This window comes from Trichosurus vulpecula, chromosome 7 (assembly GCF_011100635.1).
Source record: "Trichosurus vulpecula isolate mTriVul1 chromosome 7, mTriVul1.pri, whole genome shotgun sequence".
NCBI classification, from domain to species: Eukaryota; Metazoa; Chordata; class Mammalia; order Diprotodontia; family Phalangeridae; genus Trichosurus; species Trichosurus vulpecula.
In genome coordinates, this window is record NC_050579.1 from 33,698,270 (window position 1) to 33,716,100 (window position 17,831).

At 49.6% G+C, this 17,831-nt stretch overlaps 1 protein-coding gene across 5 annotated transcripts in view; it reads right to left on the reverse strand.

The window, feature by feature from the left end:
* ABR (ABR activator of RhoGEF and GTPase) overlaps positions 1-17,831 on the reverse strand; it is a 294,763-nt gene that overhangs the window by 72,866 nt on the left and 204,066 nt on the right. For all 5 annotated transcript variants that reach the window (XM_036766139.1, XM_036766142.1, XM_036766140.1 and 2 more), the window contains 8 exons: positions 16,892-16,944; positions 16,194-16,334; positions 14,296-14,417; positions 9,837-10,002; positions 5,679-5,801; positions 5,082-5,157; positions 3,994-4,098; positions 3,344-3,418 (listed from right to left, as the gene is read on the reverse strand). In XM_036766139.1, the coding sequence (XP_036622034.1) occupies positions 3,344-3,418; positions 3,994-4,098; positions 5,082-5,157; positions 5,679-5,801; positions 9,837-10,002; positions 14,296-14,417; positions 16,194-16,334; positions 16,892-16,944 (861 nt within the window). The remainder of the gene's footprint in view (positions 1-3,343; positions 3,419-3,993; positions 4,099-5,081; positions 5,158-5,678; positions 5,802-9,836; positions 10,003-14,295; positions 14,418-16,193; positions 16,335-16,891; positions 16,945-17,831) is intronic.

A 17,831-nucleotide genomic window follows, 5' to 3' on the forward strand; every position in this document is an offset into this window, starting at 1 on the left:
ACTGCTCCCATCAGCATCAAAGCACAAGCTCTGGGGCTGCTTTTCATCACAAGGGATTTAGCATGGCAGAAGGGAGACAGGGGGAGAAACTGCTCCCAAGCCCCTCAGCCTCCAGCCAACACCAACTTTCACTGACCATAAGCCCTGAGGGCCCATGTTTGGGATGGGGGAGGTGGAGAAAGGAAGATGAATAAGCAGGTGAAATCAGAAATCCTCAAGTCATCCAAAGCTCTGGAAGCCTGTTAAACCAGGGACTAATTCTGCATGCTGGCCAGACAGAGGAGGATCTGATGTCCACTGCCTGTCTTGGGGCACGCACCCTGGCTTAGCAAATGGGTGGGGTGCACCCCCTTTGAAGAAAACTGGGTCTGTACGGGCCCTTTTGGAACAAAAGAAGGTTCTGGAACTCAACAGTCAGATATAGCCCGAAAGCACTGGCCAAGTCCAAAAATAACAAGGAAGACTAAATTAAACGTCCCAGTGGGACAGGAGGCAAGGGAAGGTACTAACAGAAACGGGAAGGACCATCTGAGCTCCTAAGCCCATTGTCGGGCCTGGAAGGGACCTTATTTTTAAGAATCTTACATCACGCCTTTATTATAGTGAGCAGAATGAAACAAAAGGTTCGGAACAGTGATGCTGACACCAATAATGGAACCTAGGTGACAGGCAGGGCCAGATAGCTGGGGTATGATGTAGAAATAAATAGGACCCACTGGGAGACCCATGTTACATTAGCTAGAGACATTTCACTGCCACGAAATGGAACCAAGCAGGGGAAAACGAAGGCCTAGAAAGGGGAAGTGACTCACCTAAGGTCACACAGCAAGGGCAGGGCCAGGATTCAAACCCAGCTCTTCTGATCCTAAATCTACGAGCTCTTGGAATTAGTAGTAACAATTGTACTAATTGTTTAATTATGTTTTTTAGCCTCATATACAGGACTTTTCCAGTTGCAAAGTGATAGCACGTATTATTTCGTTTGATCCCGTGCTATATTATTCCCATTTTGCCGATGATAAAGCCAAGGCTGAAAAAGGAACTTTCCCAAGGTCACCCAGACAATAAGTGCCTGAAGTGAGATCAGAACTCCAGTCTTCCAGTCTCCAAGGCCAGAGCTCCACCCACTGCAACTCCCAATTGCCACAGCATGCCCATTTCCTCACACTTCTACCAGAAGAGGTAGAGTGAAAAGCCCCCTGGCACAGGATTCGGGAGACCTGGGTTCAAATCCTCTCTCTGATGGTGACTGCCTGCATGACCTCTGGCAAGTCGGCTACCTCTCCAGAGGCCTCAATTCCCTCATCTGTAAATGAGGAGGCCTCGCCTCTTTGCTTTTGGTGTGCTGTGGCCCCCTCCACCCACTGGCTGTGGTGAAGCCTTGGGATCCTCTTCTCACAATCAGGTTTTTAAATGCATAAAATACATCACATAGGATCACAAAGGAAACTGAAATACGGCTATTAAACTATTAAAAGTTCCAAGTTCACAGCAACCCCCTCCCCAATCTATCCACACACCCTTTGGAGATCCGTGCACCCCAGGTTAAAAACTCCTACTCCAGACATTTGTTTGGTTTTTAAAATCCCTTTCCAGTTCTAAATCTATGATCTTATGAACTACAGAATGTCAGAGCTGGAAGAGACCTTGGATATGAGCTGGTGACTCATCTGAGGTCACAAAACTGGTGAAGGGGAGATCTGGGACTTCATATCCCAGGTCCCTAATCCAATGGTCTTTCAGCTGTGCCCTGGTGGTGACTAAGCCTGAGCTTGGTCATGTCCACACTACATGCTTCCTAAGGTATTCTGTTCCTCTTCTGGACAACTCTCACGGCTAAGAAGTTCTTCCTGATATCAAGCCTAGATTGGACAGTGATAGAGCCTTATGTCTCTGGAGTAAGAGGACCTGGATTCAAATCCCACCTCCAGGTCTAACTGCACATGCCACCCTGCTCCCCCCCCCCCCCAGCCTTCTCTTCTCTCTAAACACACCTGGGTCCTCCAACTGATCCTTCTGGTCATGGGCTCAAAGTCCTTTATCTTTCTTGTTCTCTGGTTAGTCTCCAGCTTATCAAGGTCTTCCTTAACTTTGGCATCCAGAACTAAGCCCTAACTAAATATTCCCTATGAGGGCTGACCCAGGCAGAGTGCACTGGAAGCCACACCTCCCTTAATTAGCTTTTTGGCTGCCCCATCCCACACTGACTCAGACTGAGCTGGCAGTCCACTGAAACCCCCATCTTGTTCAGAACCACTGCTGTCTTGCCATGCCTCCGCCATACTTGTCCCCAAGTATGAGACACCACCTTTATCCCCTCTTACTGAATTTCACCTTGCTCTATTCACCCAGAGTCCCAGTACAGCAGGACCCTTTTGGATCTCATTCAATAAGCATTTATTAGCGTCTACTGTATACGAGGTACTATGTTGGGTACTGAGGATACAGAGACAAAACCTGGCCTCAAGGGGCTTATGTGGACACTGGCTTGACTCATGGAGAAAGCCAACTCAGGAGGCTGATTTTGGAAATGCCCTTTCCTTTCTTTTACTTTTTTTAAAGTTTTTTTAAAATAAAATTTTATTTTTTCTGATTACATGTAAAGATAATTTTCAACATTCGTTTTTTATAAGATTTTAAGTTCCAAATTTTTCTCCTTCCCCTTCCCCAAGAAGGCAAGCAGTCAAGATATAATGTAATCTACACATGCAATCATGTTAAACATATTTCCACAGCTAATGCCCTTTTCTATCGTCACCTACACCAAGCAGTTTTGGGGGAAGGAAAGAAGAACCCTTTTTGTTGTTGTTGGAGGAAGACAGGAGAAGCCCACTGAGAAGAGTCTTCCAGTACGCAGCAGATCCCCCATCAAGCTACATTGTGGGGAGTGGCACTTATAGCACCAAGCCTACCCTTCCCATTTTATTTCACAATGCTTCCTTGTTTATGACAGATCACAGACCAACTGGACAACTGGCTATTTCTGGAATTTGACATGCTGCCTCCCACCCCTGGCTATCGTTCATTGCCTAGAATGCATTCCCGCAGATGGGGTGCTAGACTTGGAATCAGGAAAATCTAGATTCATGTTCTACCTCAGATGCTGGTTCTGTGACTCGGGGCAAGTTACTTCTTTGGGCCTCAGTTTCCCCATCTATAAAATAAGAGTGCTAAACGAGATAGCCTCTAATGTCCCTTCTGGTTCTACCTGTAGGCTCCTAGGATACAGGTTCAAACTCCTGTGACGGACTGAAAAGTGCCTCTTGGGGAGTCCCCCAGGGTGCTGACAGCCCCTGCCATTTCCAGTTTCTTTCCCCAAGGATTGGGGTACCCGGGCACTTACTGGCTGACTGCTTAAACCCCTTGGCAGAGTGGACGATGACGTGCAGGAAGCCATAGAGTCCTGGGGCCTCATCATCTGTAACAGAACAAAAGGAGATGATTTTCGCCTGCACAAACCTGATCGGCTCCCTCCGGGTCTCCGGATTGGAGCCCAAACTGACCAGAGCCTTGGTCTGACAGCACCACCTGGTGGTCAAAAAAAACCCACGCTGTTTGGAGCAACTCCACCCAATGCTAACCAGCAAAAGGGCCCATGAGCAGGGCTGGTTCTTACACCCAATGCTGGTGCCAGACAAAAAGAGGTCGAAGGCACAGTTTGTTTTCAGTCCAGGCCTCATCTGGGCACCCCAGCCCACTTATTTCTTCGCGCTGCACTCAAGTATCATTCCCCCCTGCCCCTTCAGGACTGACATTTCTTAGCCACACTCCTATCCCATAAAAAAGGGATCCAGCCTGAACTGAATGCCCTCGAGAGCGGGCTCTGGGGGTCATTAGCCGGTGCCCTCCCCACCCCCACCCCAAGGTATCTTTATTTTACCAGGGGCCTCTTAGAATCAATGGCTCCCAATTCTACGGAGTCTGCCTCAGAGAAGGGAGGGGCACCAAGAGCCAGGAGGTGCCCAAGAGAGGGAGAGCAGCTGACATTCTTACCATCTTTATTGCTGGTAACAGGAATATTATGGACAGTTCGCAATTTAAAACAGGATCCTGTGAGTACTTGGAGTTCCACTGAACTCAAGACAAAGGCCTGGAGATCTGAAAGTAAAGCAGAAGGTGCAGGGAGGTGAGGGGCATCACTACCACAGGTCCACTGGGACCTGCTTCTCTTCCTCTGTAAAGAACTTATCGAGAGGCAGCTAGGTGGCGCAGTGAGTACAGCACCAGCCCTGGAGTCAGGAGGACCTGAGTTGAAAACCGGCCTCAGACACCTGACAAATGTACCAGCTGTGTGACCTTGGGTAAGTCACTTAACCCCAATTGCCCTGCCTTCCCCCCCCCACCCTCTAAAACAAAAACAAAAACAGAACATAAAAAAAAAATTAAAAAAAAAAGAACTTATCGAATGAGGAAGAAGAAAGCCTGGACTTAGTGGCCCTGGATGTCCCAGGGATGGGGAATGGAAGGGGCAGGGACTAGATTGCCCTCACAGGTAATAACGGTGGAGAGCACTGACTTTATCCAGGTTCAAATCTTGGCTCTTGTGCTTTCTACCTGCATGCACCGGGCTAATCTTTTCACCAGCTGGGCCTCAACCTCTTCATTTGTAAAATGAGATGGTCCAACTCAATGGGTTCTGAGATCCCTCCCATTCTCAGAAGGGTGAGGACATGCAGACAGCCCAAGGGATGGTACCTGCCCCACCTTCCCCACTGGGGACAGAGAGGAAAAGGGGAAACAGAGACTGGCAGAGAGAAAGGGGGGAGGGGAGAGAGAGAATAGGAGGGAGAGAGAGGGAGAGGGAGGGAGAGCGAGAGAGAGAAGGGGAGAGAGGAGAGAGGAGAGACAGAGAGACAGACGAGGGGGAGAGAGACGGAGAGAGAAAGAAGAGAGAGAGTGGGAGAGAGAGAGGGAGGAGAGGTAGAGGCGGGGAGAAGGGGAAAGGGGGGGGGAGGGAGAGAGAGAGAGAGAGAGCGCGAGCAAAAAAAACTGAAAATGTATAAGGTGGTGATGTTATTTCTATGACAAAGCTGGTGGAGGCCCCCTGCCCCCAGCTGCCCACTAGGAGGGCAGGGCTTTACCTTTCTTCTGCAGTTTCTGAATGGCTTCTCTCCACTCCGACCTCTCGTAGTCTGAAGACAGGAGGAACAGGTAACTCTAAAGAGAGGAGGTGAGAATTCATGGGCCAGCTGTGGCCAGGCTCCCCAGTGGCTCCTGTCAGCTTCCAAGGAGGACGTGGCATCAGGGGGAGTTGGTGGGGGAGCCCAGCTGGGCAGGGAGGGGGTTGCTCCCTCACTGACTCTGACCTAGATATTCCTAGACTCTGACCTTGCTTTCTCTGTCCCTACCTTGCTTCACAGAGCTATAGGCTTTCAATCCAGAAGTGCTGGGTTCAAACTGTCGCCTCAGATGCTGGGTGACCCTGGATTTCCTTGGGCCTCAGTTTCCTCACTTGTCAAAGGAGAGGGTTGGTCCTGATGACCTCTAAGGCCCCTTTAACCCTTCCAAATCTAGAACTCTCTGGGGGAGCCAGCCTTGACTGGATAGCAGAGGCCACTCTCTCCTTGCCAGCCTCAGGGAGGGCACCCCCTTGGACAGCCACCTTCCCAAGTGAAAGGCTAGAAGGTTCCCAGACACCTCGCCTGGGCTGGGCCCCTGCATGCGAGTGGTCTCCTCACCTTTCCATTGCGATTGTGGATCCGGAAGGGGATGGTTGGAGAATTCAGCAGCAGTAAGAACTCATTCTCAAACATTTTCTTCTTTAACCTCTCAATAGCTCGACTCTGACCTTTGCTGGCTCTCTGCAGGGCACAAAACAAGGGATCCCAAAGTCACTCATGGTCTTTGGTCTGCCCCAGGGCCCTCCCCTCCTGGAGTGGTACAGCAAGAAGAGAACTGGTTTGGGAGTCTGGAGACCTGGGTTCAAATCTTACCCAGAAAACACCCTACCAGTGTGACCTCAGATGAGTTATTTCCCTCTATGCGCCTCAGTTTCTTTATCTGTAACATGAAGAGGTTGAACAAAATGGCCTCTGAGGCCCCTTCCAGCTCTAGGTCTAGGATTCCATGCTGGGCAACATCCCCCTTGGACAGGCCAATCAGATAAGAGAAGCCAGCCTAGGGGATACAACTCAGGGCCCCTTAACAGGGAAACCTTCCCAGCCCTGGGCAAAACTGTCTGGTGATAAGTGTTCCATGTTTCCCTGCCACCAGGTTCTTGTGTATGCTGTGCCCTCCCTCTGGACTGCCGTCTCCTCTACTTATTGAAGACTTATCAGTCTGTTCCTGTTTATTTGGAGACCTTAATGCTAGGCCTATACACCAAGGAGGTTCAAAGACAGAAAGACAGGTCTCTTTGGCAGGGGTGGGGGGAGCAGCAAAGCTCTGGAAACAAAGGAGGCCCCCTCTTGGGAATGGTAGAACATGAATAAAACTGGAGGGACTGCTGTGTCATAAGAAAGGATGAGTATGAAGGAAGCAGGGATGTGTTTTATGTAATAATAACCATGATGACATATTACTGCACACAGCTTCTAACATCTTTTGTTTCTGTTTACCCCTTTGCTTCCAAGTAAAATTTCCTTTGTAAACTTCCATCCTTGAACTGAGCGGAGGGCCAGATCTGCCCAGACCCAGACCAGGATGGGCAGGGAGAAGGGCGGAGCTTGGGCTGACAGGGATGACTCCAGCCTGGGGTCCTGGGCCCCCTAAGGTGACGGCCGCGACTCCGGCCTGGGGTCCTGGGCCCCCTAAGGTGACGGTCACGACTCTGGCCTGGGGCACTCTGCTGAAGCCTACAGAGCCCTTGTCCCCATATGGCAAGGTCCCAATGAGCCGGAATGCAGAATCCAGTGAAATGAAGTGCTCCCATATTTGAATCCTCACTATTCAAAGTATAATTGTATGTAAAACACGGTCCGAGGTTTCAATCCAATGGACAAGTTCTAATAATGTGACTCATCGTTTACACTGAGTGGGGCCTGGCTGTGATATTTTTCCGTGCACAAAACACACTCTATAGGATTATAAAGAAAGCCAACTGAATTGAAATAGTTATCGAGATGTATTTTTGAAAAACGTTCACAGGCTTGGGGAAAGAAACCCTCCTCCCCAGATCCACATCTGCCCCTCAGCTCGGTCTCATCACCCCCTTCTCTGCTACTTCTCTCCAGTCACAGGACAGAGATATCCCGTGCCTTCTGGCCTCTGGTAGGACTTGGCTCTAGCTGTCTATCATCCCCAAGCTCTTTCATATTCTCAACCGCTCTTTCTGCAGCGTCTCCTTCCCATCTGCTTATACACACGCTCAGGCCTCCCCAATCCTAAAGTGAGGCCTTCTAGACACTGTCCCTTCACTCCCCTCCAGATCTTCCCTGCCTAGCTCGTCTACACCCAATACTTCAAACCTGTTCATTACCTGCTCTCTTGAACATCTTGTAGTTGGGCTTCTGCCCCTACCACCCTCTAGCAACTGCTTGTAGGGGCAGCTAGGGGGCACAGCGGATAGAGCACCAGCCCTGTAGTCAGAAAGACCTGAGTTCAAATCCAACTTCAGACACTGGCTATGTGAGCCTGGGCAAGTCACTTAACTCCAACTGCCTCCCTCGTCACAAGACAACAAGAACAACAAACTCACCCACCAACCAAATAGAAACTGCTTGTTAAGGGCACCAATAATCATCAAACCCAAAGGCTTTTCTGCCGCTTTGGACACTGCTGGCCACTGCCTTCTTGCCTCTCATCACTCCTTTTTGGGCTCTTCACCTTCTTCCTGACCCCTCCACATGGCATTTGGCCCTCTGCTTTCTCTTCAGGCAATCTCATTCACTCCCTTGGCTTTGACTGCCACCTCTATGACTCTCATCTTTAGCTCTCCAGCCCCAACTCTCATCTGAATTCCAGACTCTCACCACCAACTCCCTCTAGGGCAACAGTGATTAACCTCGGGTCCATGGACCCCAGATTTCAGAAGGAACGAGAATCTGGTGGGTTCCAATTGCATCTTTATTTTCGTAATGGGTTATCTTTGTGACTCTATGTATATTGTTTTATGCATTTGAAAAATCTGATTCTGAGAAAGGGTCCATAGGCTTCACCAGACTGTTGCCAGAGGGGTCCGTGACATAGGAAAGGCTCAGAACCCCTGCTCTCTGGCACCCCTCCTGGGTGCTTCCCAGTTGCACCTCAAATGCAATACCCCTCAAACTCGACTTACTATTTTTCTTTGAAATTTATTTTTCCTTCTGCCTTTCCCATTCTTCTCTGGGGCACCACTATTTACCCAGTCTCCTGTGGTGCTCTTGGTGCTCTCTCGGATTCCTCTGTCTTCCTCCTCCCCTCTTTTATCCAATTGCTTACCAAGTCCTGTAAATTCTACCTGTGTAGCCTCCCTAGGACGGGCTCACTGCCTTCCATGCCGGCCACCACAACAGCCTCTCCGGCTACTCTCCCTCCACCACCATACTCCCAATCTATCTTTCACGTTGTTTGCTGGAATTAGTTAATGCCAGCTGTTGCTTCTCCCCTCAAAAATCCCCAGTGGCCCCCCTACTCTATTCAAAGGAGAACAGAGATGCTTCTGCCTGGTAATGAAGGCCTTCCACAACCTAATGCCAACCTACTATTTCTAGCCTTATTTCATATTACTAACTACTAAACTGTGATCATTAAATTAATTAACTAACAAGCATTCATTAAGCACCTACTATGTGCTAGGCACTGTGCTATGTGCTAAGGATGCACAGCCAAAACAGTCCCTGTCCTCAAGGAGTTTATATACTGTGGGGAAGATAGCATGAATGAACAGGTACAGAAGAAATACGATAATATAATACGTTATAATACGATAATATAATAATACCCCACTGAAGGTATGGGGGAGGGGGGAATGAGGAAAGGCCTCAGCTAAAGATGGAGTTTGAGCTGAGTTTTGAAGGAAGCCAGGACTTGCAGCAGAGGTGAGGAAAGAACGCCTTCAAGGGGATGGGGCCTGAAATGTCAGATGTGGGGAACCAGCCAGATCAGGTTGGCTGGTGCTTGTGAAGGACAGTCGAGTGTGAGTCTGGAAAGGAAGTCTGTGAAGGGTTCTACGTCCCCGACAGAGGAATTCTTACTTAAAGCCAGAGGCAATAAGGAGGCCCTGGGATTGATTAGGAGATGACACTTAAGAAGAACCAGTCTGGCAGCAGCGTGGAAGAGGGATTGGAGAAGGCAGAGGTTTGAGGAAGGGAGACCAATTAGAGCACTCCGCTAGAGTCCAGGAGAGAGGCTCTGAGGGCTTGAACCATGCTTGTGTAGCTGTGTGAGTGGAGAGAAGAGCTGCCCACTCCAATACACTGCCCCCCCCAATATGCTGCCCCCAGGTCCTAAGCTGCCCATCGTTACTGCTTCCCACATAAAAGCTTGTACATGTGGCATCTCCTCCATACCCGAAGTACCCTCTTCTGTATTACCAGCTCCTCAAAATCTACCACCTTCCACGAATGACCCCATCCGACCAGCACTCTCAACACTGTAACTGATTTTATTTGACGGACTTGGGAGTCAAAGGACCTGAGTAAAAATCCCTGCTCAGTCAGTGTATATGTAAATGAATCATGAAGAGCTGAGTTCAGATCCTGCCTCAGACACTAGCTGCATGACCCAGGGCAAGTCATTTAAACCTGACTCAGTTTCTTTATCTGCAAAATAAGGGAGTCATGCTCAATCCCCTCCAGAGTCCTTTCCAGCTTCACCTCTATGATCCTGTGACCTCAGGCAATTCTTATTACACATTTCTGGGCTTCCCAGCAATGGTCCTTGGGGTGAGGGGTGGGGAGGTCACCACTTCTTCTTACCTCCTTCTGGATTTCACTCTTGAGGGCAGAGATCTTCATCTTCATGTCCTCTAGTTCATGGTCTGGGAAGAGGTGCACTTGGGGGCTGGGTTCTGACTCCTCTGGAGACGGGAAAACCAGATCTGCCAGCGGGATGTACCACTTGCAGTCATACTGCTGGTGTTTCCTGCAAAGAGACAGCGGGGAGTGGGGGAGAGACACAGGAGGGCATGAGCCACCCCTAACAGCTTCTCCTGACAATCAAAACAGCAGTATGGGAGAGGCAGCTTGTGTGGCATGATGAGAGGAGGGTGATGGAGTCCCAAGGGCCCCAAGTGCGGGATGAGACATGCTGTTTAAATCCTGGTCTGGCTCCATGAGCCAGAGAGGCGAAACCCTCGGAGCCTTCATTTCCTCAGCTATAGAAGAGAGACAATGAAGAAGTATGACCTATCCCCCAAAGGGATGTTGTGAGTGAGGTTTTCTGTAACCCACAAAGCACTGGTGCATCATTATTACTATGAGGGGGCCAGGGGTGCGATCCCTGATTTACCTGATGAGATCCCCAATCCGTGGCTCTGGAGTCAAGAGGGTTTGGGTTCAAATCCTGCCTCTGACATTACTGTGAACTTGGGCCAGGGACAATGTCCCTGGCCTCCATTTCTTCATCCATAGAATCAGGGGGGTTGACTATCTCAATGGCCTCTGAGGTTCCTCCCATCTCTAGATCTGAAGCTATGATTACAGGATCTGAGATCAGCTTGGAAGCACATCCCTTACAGCATAAGCTCAATCGCTGGCACTCTACAGAGAGGACACAGCAATCTTTCTTGGGGTTCAGAGGCTGTGGCAGCCTGGGCCTCCAGAGGATGGACTCCTATCATAGGCCTATAAAGGAGACCGTAGGCAGCTCCTGGCCCCTTCCACCTTGTCCTTTTCCCTGTTCAGAAGACAGACCAGGGTCCAGCAGAGGAGACCTGTGTCCTGTCTTCACTAAGGAGCTGGGGGGAGGGTACAGCCTTGCAGTCTTTCCTTCCCCTAGAACCTGGCAATGGCTGCCTTGAGAGAAGAGCACAGGGCAGAGACAAGAGCTCTTGGGAGTGGACTTTCTCAGATGAATAAATGGCAGCGGCCAGGGCACTAAAAGCTACTGCAGAAGCACATGGCAGAAGGAGACGTCAATCAGTCCATTTCAGTCAAAAAGCACCTACTATGTGCCGGGCACTGGGAATACAAAGAAGAAGAAAAAAGCTCCTGTTCTTAAGGAGATTCTCTATTCTGTTGGGTCTTGTCTTTTCCTATTACATTATCTTTTCTTTCATGCTGACCCATATGGCCCAAGAGAAGCCAGGGAAAATATTTCTGGGTAAAACATTCCTATGCAAAAGAGGGAAAATGGAGTTCCTAGGTAGCATTATATCAAAATTTAGCCTTCTAACTAGAGGGGAAGATTTCCTGGGCAGGGCCAGTCTTGAGAGCTGCTTTGTGGGTAACCACAAGTTTAAAAGTTTGGGGACCAGATTTTCTAGAGAGACAAACGAGGATTTCCTGACATAGCAACCTACTGGGAGAAAGACAATCATACAAGTGTGGCCATGTACCTCCCCTTCAAATTTATTTCCCTTTTGTGGAGAACTTATGGCTATTTGAGTCTTTTATGTGTTCCTGTATCTGTTGTTGAGCCTAGTGTCTTCTGCATTTTCTGGGCAGTGGAAAGAAGACTGTCCTACCTCACATGCATTGTTGCTATCTCGAGGGCCTTTATAGGAGCAAGGACCATTGCTCATATTGGGGGAAACCTAAACATAAGCTGTGGGCAGCTAGGTAGCACAGTAGATGGAGTGCCAGGCCTGGGGTCAGGAAGTTTCATCTTTGTGAGTTCAAATCTGCCCTCAGACACTTACTAGCTGTGTTACCCTAGGCAAGTCACTTCGCCCTGTTTGCCTCAGTTTCCTTATCTGTAAAATGAGCTGGGGAAGGAAATGGCAAAGCACTCTAGTGTGTTTGTCAAGAAACCCCACATGGGGTCAGGAACAGTCAGACGTGACTGAAACGACTAACAATGAAAACATAAGGTGTATCTAACATACATGTTGGAGATTTCCTTTGGGGTAAACTCCAGGGTTGGAAGAATAAGAAGCCAGAGAGAAAAAAATGATGAATTCAGGCCCTCAGTATTAGACCACGTGGCCCCAGGAGATTTGTGGGGTCTGGGGTCTCAGGTTACATCACCAACACTATCTACTCTGTGCCCAGCACTGTTCTGGGCAGTGTGTGTGTATGTGGGTGTATTATGAGTGTGCGTGTGCACACAGTGTATGTTGTATGTATATATGTGTGTATGGGAGAGGAGAGCTACAAAAGAAGTAGAAATGGTCACCATCCTCATGAGATTTGGAGCTTAATTGGAGTGACAGGAAGACAAGCCATGAACCCATCAGAAAACAGCAGACCACAAGAGCACAGCATATGAGAGCATCCTATAGGAGGGCGCTGAGTCCTGGTAGAGGAGGAGCTCCCTCTGGGCCATTCCAAAGAGGTTCCTGGGCCAGGGAGGTTCTAACTTCAGTCTGGAGGATGTTCTGAAAGACACCTGGCCCAGAAATCTCGATGCCCCTAAAGCCTAGAGCCACCGGCCCGCCTGAAGTCAGGAAGACCTAAGTTCACGCACTGCCTTAGACACTTCCCAGCCCTGCGTATCATCCCAAAGCAATGGGTCCCTGGAATGAACTGCCCCTTCCCTTACTGCAGATGGCACTGCCAACAACAATGCAGGAACATGGAACAATAGGAACCATTAAGGGACTTTGTTGAATGCTTCCCCGGTGGGAGAGGGGAGCTGTGGCTTGGAGAATGTGGAAAGAGAATGGCCCCTTTGAGCACTGGCCCTGGAAGTGAAGAGATGGAGCCGAGGAGAAGCCAGCCAATGAAGGAGGAACAACAGGTTTGGGACATGGTCAGGGAGAGGAGCCCTTGGAGCCCGCTTGGCCAAGGCAGAAGGGTGACTGGCTCCTGAAATGGGAGCGGCCCTCAACAAGTCTGTGCTCTGAAAATCGATTTCACTTTCTTACCCTTGCTAAGGGAGGATCACAAGATCAGAGCAGGAAGAGCCCTTAGGAACCGTAGATTTTAACCCTCTTGTTTTACAGATGGGGAAACTGAGGCCCATAGAAGTGAAGGGACTTTCCCAGGCTTGCCATTTGGGAAGGGTCTGAGGAAGGATTTGAATCCAGGTCTCACTAACTCCAAGATCAGTGCCCAAGGCACCACACCACGGTTCCTCTCAAAGTAAGAGTAATACCATTATGAAAAAGTAAACTTCTGTCTTGGGGTTCACTGAGAGAAAGGGGGAATTTAGGGACTGCTACCCAATAAAGATCAAGTATTTATTAGATGGGAAATCTCCAGGTGGAGCTGTGCTAGCCGATGGCTGGGAAAGGCAGGCCTCTTCTGGCCTGGGGTCATTTCTGGGTGGTCCTTGCCTCTGATAACACTGTTCTCCCTGCCAGGGCTGCCTGCTGACCCCTCTGCTTACTCTGCCTTAGGATCACCATGACATCATGGATCAGTGGTTGGGCTTCAAGTGTCAAGAGATCTGGGTTCAAATCTGATGCCTCCAACATTCACTAACTCAATGACCCAGCACATTCTGTATCCTGGCTTATAAAGTGGAGATGATGAAACACCCCCTGGCTGTGGTGAGAAAAATCCTGTGAATGGGTATCATGACGATGCACATTTAACTGATCCTCTACGACCCGGGCCTTCCCCCTCCATCAACTGTCTCTGAACTCCAGGGGTTCAGTGGACTGAGGGATGGAAAGTCCGGCTCTCCCTGCCCAGGGCCCAGCAGGGACCTTGGACACAGGTTCACTTCTCAGGCACAGATCAGGGGAAACAGGACAGACAAGCATTTTACTTTGACTTTTTAAAATTAAATGAATGCTAAAAATAAACAAATAATTTTAAGAAATGAGAGAATTGGATTAGACAGCTCTTAAGGACTCTTCCAGCTCCAGACCTGGATCTAAGTCACTTCATCTCCCTGGGCTTCAGTTTCCCCTTCTGTGAAATGGGGGAGTTGGCTTGATGGATTCTGAGGTCCCTTCCCCCGCTCTAGATACAGAAGTCTCTAGTTCTACTCTAGAACACATTGATCTCTTTCCTTCCAATTCGATCAATCATAGCATCTCTTGGAGCATTCCAACTGGGCACATCTTGGTTCTTCAGCTGGATTTTTGGGGCCTCTGGGGCTCCAACCATGTTGAGTCCTTCTCTTGTGCCCACTGCTAGGCACAAAGTAACACTTGTGGAGCTAAATGAGGGGGAGCCATGCCTGAGTGTAAGAGTGTGTGTGTGTGCGCGCGCGCGCGCGCGCGCGTGTGCGTGCGTGTGTGTGTGTGTGTGTGTGTGCGTGCAGAGCGCTCCATCAGTCCAGCCTCCTCCTCCACCCTCCACCCCCAGGCCCTGCCTGCCTCACCCCACAGATGTCTTCTTCAGCTTGGCACAGAGCAGGACGTCCGTGAAGAGGAAGACGTGTCGAAGCTTCCTCGAACTCTCAGCCATCTCCACAAGGAACCCATCCTTTACCAGCTGCCGGGTCTGATAGGAGACAGCACAACCCAGCCCTGCTCAGAGGGGTGCTGCAGGTGGGGCTGGGGGTCAGGTGAGTGAATGGGGTAGGGGGTTGGGGGGTGGTACTATAAGTCAGGGCAGTTCCCTCTGCGTAGGGACCCAGGCACCCAAAGGTGCCAAGCCTAGTCAAAGGGAAGGGGTGGTTTCCTCCTGGCTGAGTCCCCCACAGGAACTCTGGGCGCTCTGTATGGAACCAAACACATCCCCTGAGAATCTCCGCTGGCCCAAGAAGCTGGTCTGATTCTAGCTTCACTATAGGAGGGATAGATCCCAGCTAATGCTTAGAATGGACTCCCAGAATCTGCCTTCAACTCATGGATGGACCTTGTGCACAGCCCAATTCCTGGGGCAGATCTGCACTCAAGCCTCAGCTCCCTTCCTGACCACTCCAGGGCCATCCAAGGGGCTCATTTACCTATGTTCTGGTCCAGACCACACTTCCCAAATTTCCCTTCCTCTCCTTCAAAGGAACAGGATACCTGCACGCGCGTGTGTGTGTGCGCGCGCGCACACACACACACACTCACTCTGAAAAGAGCACTAGCTTCAGAAGGTTTGAATTCCAGCTCTGATACTTTCTTCCAGTGTGACCCTGGGCAAGCCCCTTAAGATCACTGGGCTTTCAGACCTCATCTGACAAAGGAGATGGCAGGACTAGATCTTGGAGGTCCCTTCCAGCTTAAAATCTATGACTCCCCCCACCCCAGTTATATACAGAATACTTCTATGGCATAGATCTACAATCTAAAATATAGCTGATACTTTCAAGCATCAAATGGATCTGAAAGTAAATAATTACAATGAATGAAAACAGATAGGGTTTTGACTGCTTTTAGAGAATTCTGGGCACCTCCTTGAGATTAATGGGAACATCCTTGAGGTCTACAAACCTGGGCTGGGAATTACACACACTCCCGGGTCTCATCAATCACTGCAAGGTCCCTGCCTCCTGCCTCCTTCCATCTCTCAGCTCAGCCCATGGGCTCGAGCTTCATAAACCAGGTAAATGACTGGGACCCCAGCCAGCCTTCACTTTTATCGGACAGCAAGCATCATGTTCCTGCTTGGGCTGTGGGCCTTCAGGACTGTCTCAGAACTTGGAATCCTCCCGAGTCTGTTTTCACCCAGCCCCAAAGGGAAGGAAGCATTTGATGAAAGGTCATTAGCTAGCTCCCACATGTTATATAAGGCAGTCTCCAAGGTCCCTTCCTATATCTGTGATCAGGGATTCTTAACCCTTTATGGATGGTCATGGTCCCCTCTGGCAGACAGTCTAATGAAGTATTTTTTTGCCTCCTGGACCTCTTCTCTGAATTGTGTTTTTGAATGCATAAAACAGGGCTGTCTAACCTTAGGTTTTTATTGAAAAAATAGACAATATATTTTGATTTGCCATTTTAGTGAGAGCTTTGCAGTAGCTCAGTTTCATTTAGTGAAGAATTTATGTAAATTTCTATGCTTGTAGGCTGGCCTCATAAATTGCACTGCGGGCCGCATATGGCCTGAGGGCCGCATTTTGGACAGCCCTGGCATAAAATATACAAAGAAAATCAATTATCACGAAATACCATTATCAAAGTATTTAAAAAGAATAAGTTCACAGACTCTGGGTTAAGAATTTCTGCTCCAGGGGAGGCTGTCAATTCAGAGATGCATCAACCACCCAACACTGCCTTCTTCAAATGCTTGCCATGTGGTAAGTGAGCACTGAAAGTAGGTTGGTCCTCTGAGGCTTGTGCTTACCTCTCCCTTGGGGGTAGTGACTGCGGTCCGGCGGGGGTCAATATCCTCATTGATGCTGGACAGGAAGTTTTGGGAGATGCGCAGGGCATCCTGGAGTAATGGGTAGTCAGGATGGTCCACTGGGGTGTGCTTGAGGAGGTCCTATTTGGTGGATATGGAGGCTGGTGATGTCCGGAAGCAACATCTGCCACATCTACCTCCCAGAGACTAAGCTCTGAGAAAGCTCCCATCAGGGGCCAAGCAAAAACCCCCTTTGCCCAGCAGATGTCCCCCAGATGGCATCTCTGTATAGGACTAGGGTCCATGAGAATTACTCCTGAAAGAACAGCTCGGAGAGGACCATCCCCCTCCTTCAGCCCTATTCCCTGTGTTTCAAATAGGAGATGGAAAGAGAGAAAAAGATATGAGGACACGGGGGCAGGGGGGATAGTAAATTGCCATCCTCCTCCTGAGCGATGGGAGCATTTGGCCAAACGTCAAGCTCAGTAGCCAAGCTATATTTAGGTCCAAGGCCGGTTGGCATGGTTACCATGAGCCAAGCAAGCGCAGTCAGGGCCAAGGGGACCCTCTGCTTGGCTCCCCAGATTAGCCATTCTGGGCACCATACAATCTCTGTAGCTCCAATGCCTCCCCACCCTCGGACCTGGCCACCTACCCCTCTCGACCCCCTCCCACACCCAGCCTGATACTCAACTCACATGGAGGACGAGGGTGCTCCGCGTGACACGGTCGATGGGCTTGTAAAGCAGTGCTGGGTAGAGAGTTTGGGGGGCAGAGAGAGGAGAGAAAAGCACAAAGAACCCTGGTAAGACATCTGAAGCAAGTAGGCCAGGGGCCCATCACAATAACCAGCAAGCTTCATGCATGGTGGAATGCCCCAATCCGTACCAGGAGCTCAAAAGAACCCCATTCTTCCTTCTTGTCATTCCTTATCTCACACGAGCAGGAATTCTCCCCAGCCCATCCACTCACCCCATTTTCCAATTCACCCACAGGGAATGGCTCATGGATGCCCCTTCCTTGTCCTGGCTTAGCCAGAGCAGCTCAGGACCACCCAGAATCATCACATGTGAGTTAGAAGGGACCCCAGAGATCACCTAGCCAGTCCACAATTCTACCATTGAATTTTTCAACTCAACAAACATTAGGCTCCTATTATCAAATGATCTATTAACATTTATGAAGTACCTACTATGTGCCAGGCACTGTGCTAAGCCAGCACTAAACAATAACCCTGAGAAGCAGTCATCCTGCCTCTAAGTGAGGTTAAAGGTCTCAAGTAACGGGGAGTCCAACCATCCTCTGAAGCAGCCCAGCCCACTTTGGGAGAACTCTCATTGTTACAAAGTTCTTTCACAAATCAAGTCAGAATGGCCTTCCACCTGTTGGGATTTCTGTCCTCTAAGACCACAGAGAATTACTCTAATCCCTTCTAATGCCTGAAAATAGCTAAGCCCCCTCCCCCACCCCCCCTCAGGTATAACCATTCTCAGTTCCTTCAAGGGATGCAGATGAGGCATGCTCTCCAGTCCTCTGGATATGGCCCAGGTTATCAGTGTCCTTCCTAAAATGTGTCACCCAGGACAGAGTGCCAGGGTCTCACTGGGGCAGAGCACAGGGAGGCTGTCGCCTTCCTCA